This window comes from Triticum urartu, chromosome 6A (genome assembly GCF_056163025.1).
Source record: "Triticum urartu cultivar PI428250 chromosome 6A, HENAU_Tu73, whole genome shotgun sequence".
NCBI lineage: Eukaryota > Viridiplantae > Streptophyta > Magnoliopsida > Poales > Poaceae > Triticum > Triticum urartu.
Genome location: NC_141878.1, coordinates 443,094,909 through 443,096,600, shown reverse-complemented (window position 1 = coordinate 443,096,600; position 1,692 = coordinate 443,094,909). Strand labels below are relative to the sequence as shown.

The 1,692-nt window shown below is 55.4% G+C and overlaps 1 protein-coding gene across 1 annotated transcript; it reads left to right on the top strand.

The window, feature by feature from the left end:
• The first annotated feature begins 224 nt into the window (after window positions 1–224).
• LOC125512225 (mavicyanin) lies at window positions 225–1,327 on the top strand. Its single transcript, XM_048677316.2, has 2 exons — window positions 225–475; window positions 685–1,327. Exons 1-2 carry the CDS (start codon window positions 310–312, stop codon window positions 1,113–1,115), a joined length of 597 nt encoding a protein of 198 aa, XP_048533273.1. The 5' UTR covers window positions 225–309; the 3' UTR covers window positions 1,116–1,327.
• The last annotated feature ends 365 nt before the right edge of the window (window positions 1,328–1,692 follow it).

The window sequence follows — 1,692 nt, the reverse complement described above, 5'->3', positions numbered from 1 at the left end:
CTAACGTATTTGATGTGATAAGTGTGATCAACTAAACCCCATCGGTATCGGTGTAGCCCGCTTGGCACTAGTGATTTGTTCAAGGAATCAGGGTCGGGGGACGGTAGAGTTGTTGACGAGCACAACTAACCCAACTGCACCCGAACAAACCAAACCAAATCGCGTTAGTCAGTGTACTAACTGCACCGCTTCGCTGAGCCTATATAGCCAGTAACCGCGGGTCCATCACCTGCCATCCTTGTACTCACATTCCAGCTCCACAGCAAAGTCTCCAAGAATTCAAAGTCTCCAAGACCTTAACTTGCTATCATGGCTGGGCGTGGACTTTTAGCTGCAGGTTTGGTCCTCCTCCTCGCCGCCGTCGCCCCGGCCTACGCCACGGACTACACCGTCGGCGACTCGTCGGGCTGGGCTAGCGGCGTGGACTACAGCACCTGGGCAAGCGACAAGACCTTCACCGTCGGTGACACGCTCGGTACGTGGCGCAGTACTACGATCATTGCTAGTATCAACGGCGCTCTTAGTGATAGTACTGGACCTCAAGTAGAGCACAGTGCTACCGGCTTGGCAAAATGGTTGGTGTACGTGCCAGCGCAGGCATGACTTGTTCGCCGGTGCACGTATTGTGTAGGCCGGCTTTCGTTGTGTAGGCCGACCTGACTGGTTTCCCATGTGTGCGTGCAGTGTTCCAGTACGGCGCCTCGCACAACGTGGCGGAGGTGGGGTCGTCGGACTACAGCGCCTGCTCGGCCACCAACTCCATCCAGTCGTTCAGCGACCAGGACACCAAGATCACGCTCACCAAGCCCGGCACGCGCTACTTCATCTGCGGCGTCAGCGGCCACTGCTCCGGCGGCATGAAGCTCGCCGTCAAGGTCGCCCCCGCAGCCACCGCCACGCCCACCCCGGCCACCTCGCCGGACGCGCCTTCGGCGACACCCTCCACGCCTTCGGAGACGCCCTCGACGTCCACCACCCCGGCCGGGGCGACAACGGCGCCTTCCTCGTCCAAATCAGCGGACAGCGTTGGCGGGGCCAGCGGTGTCGAGGCCCGCTCCGTGATGGGCTCTCTCGTTGGGGCCGCGGGCCTTGTCGGCCTCGCCCTGATGGGCTAGGCAAGAGGCAGTGCTTTGTTTCCCTTCTCCGAATTGTCCAGTACACGTTTTTTTTCTTCCCGCCGAGTTGCACACTGTGTGCTACTATGGCTCCTCTTTATCTGGGGCCTTTTCATTTGTGCTCTGTTCTGTTCTGTGGTAGATCCTCCGATTCGATCACGACTCGTGCTTGTACGACCACTTTGAAATATAGATTCTCCATCTGTCTGTCTTGTGACGTGTCTTGCCAAATCGTGTTATCGGATGCACGAGTGCATGCTGGCGTGGGGATCCTGCTAAATACTATGTCATTCTCTAAAAAAGATATGTCTTGTCCGTCAACGTGTAAGTTATGTACTTCAGGGAGCTCAGTCTATTGTACAATGGAACCCATCAGGAACAGGGTCTATCTTTCTGACCGAGGTCCCCGGCGTGAACTATAATTCAAATCTATGGTAGATAGTCAGGTACAATTTGAGGACATGATCAATCTCTAAGTTCATTATGCGCCTTCTGAAATTTAAGACAATACACGTTCCCCCTCTTCGATTAGTTTCTGAGTCTTGGCTAACAGCCTCTTTGGAATGACATCCTGGAC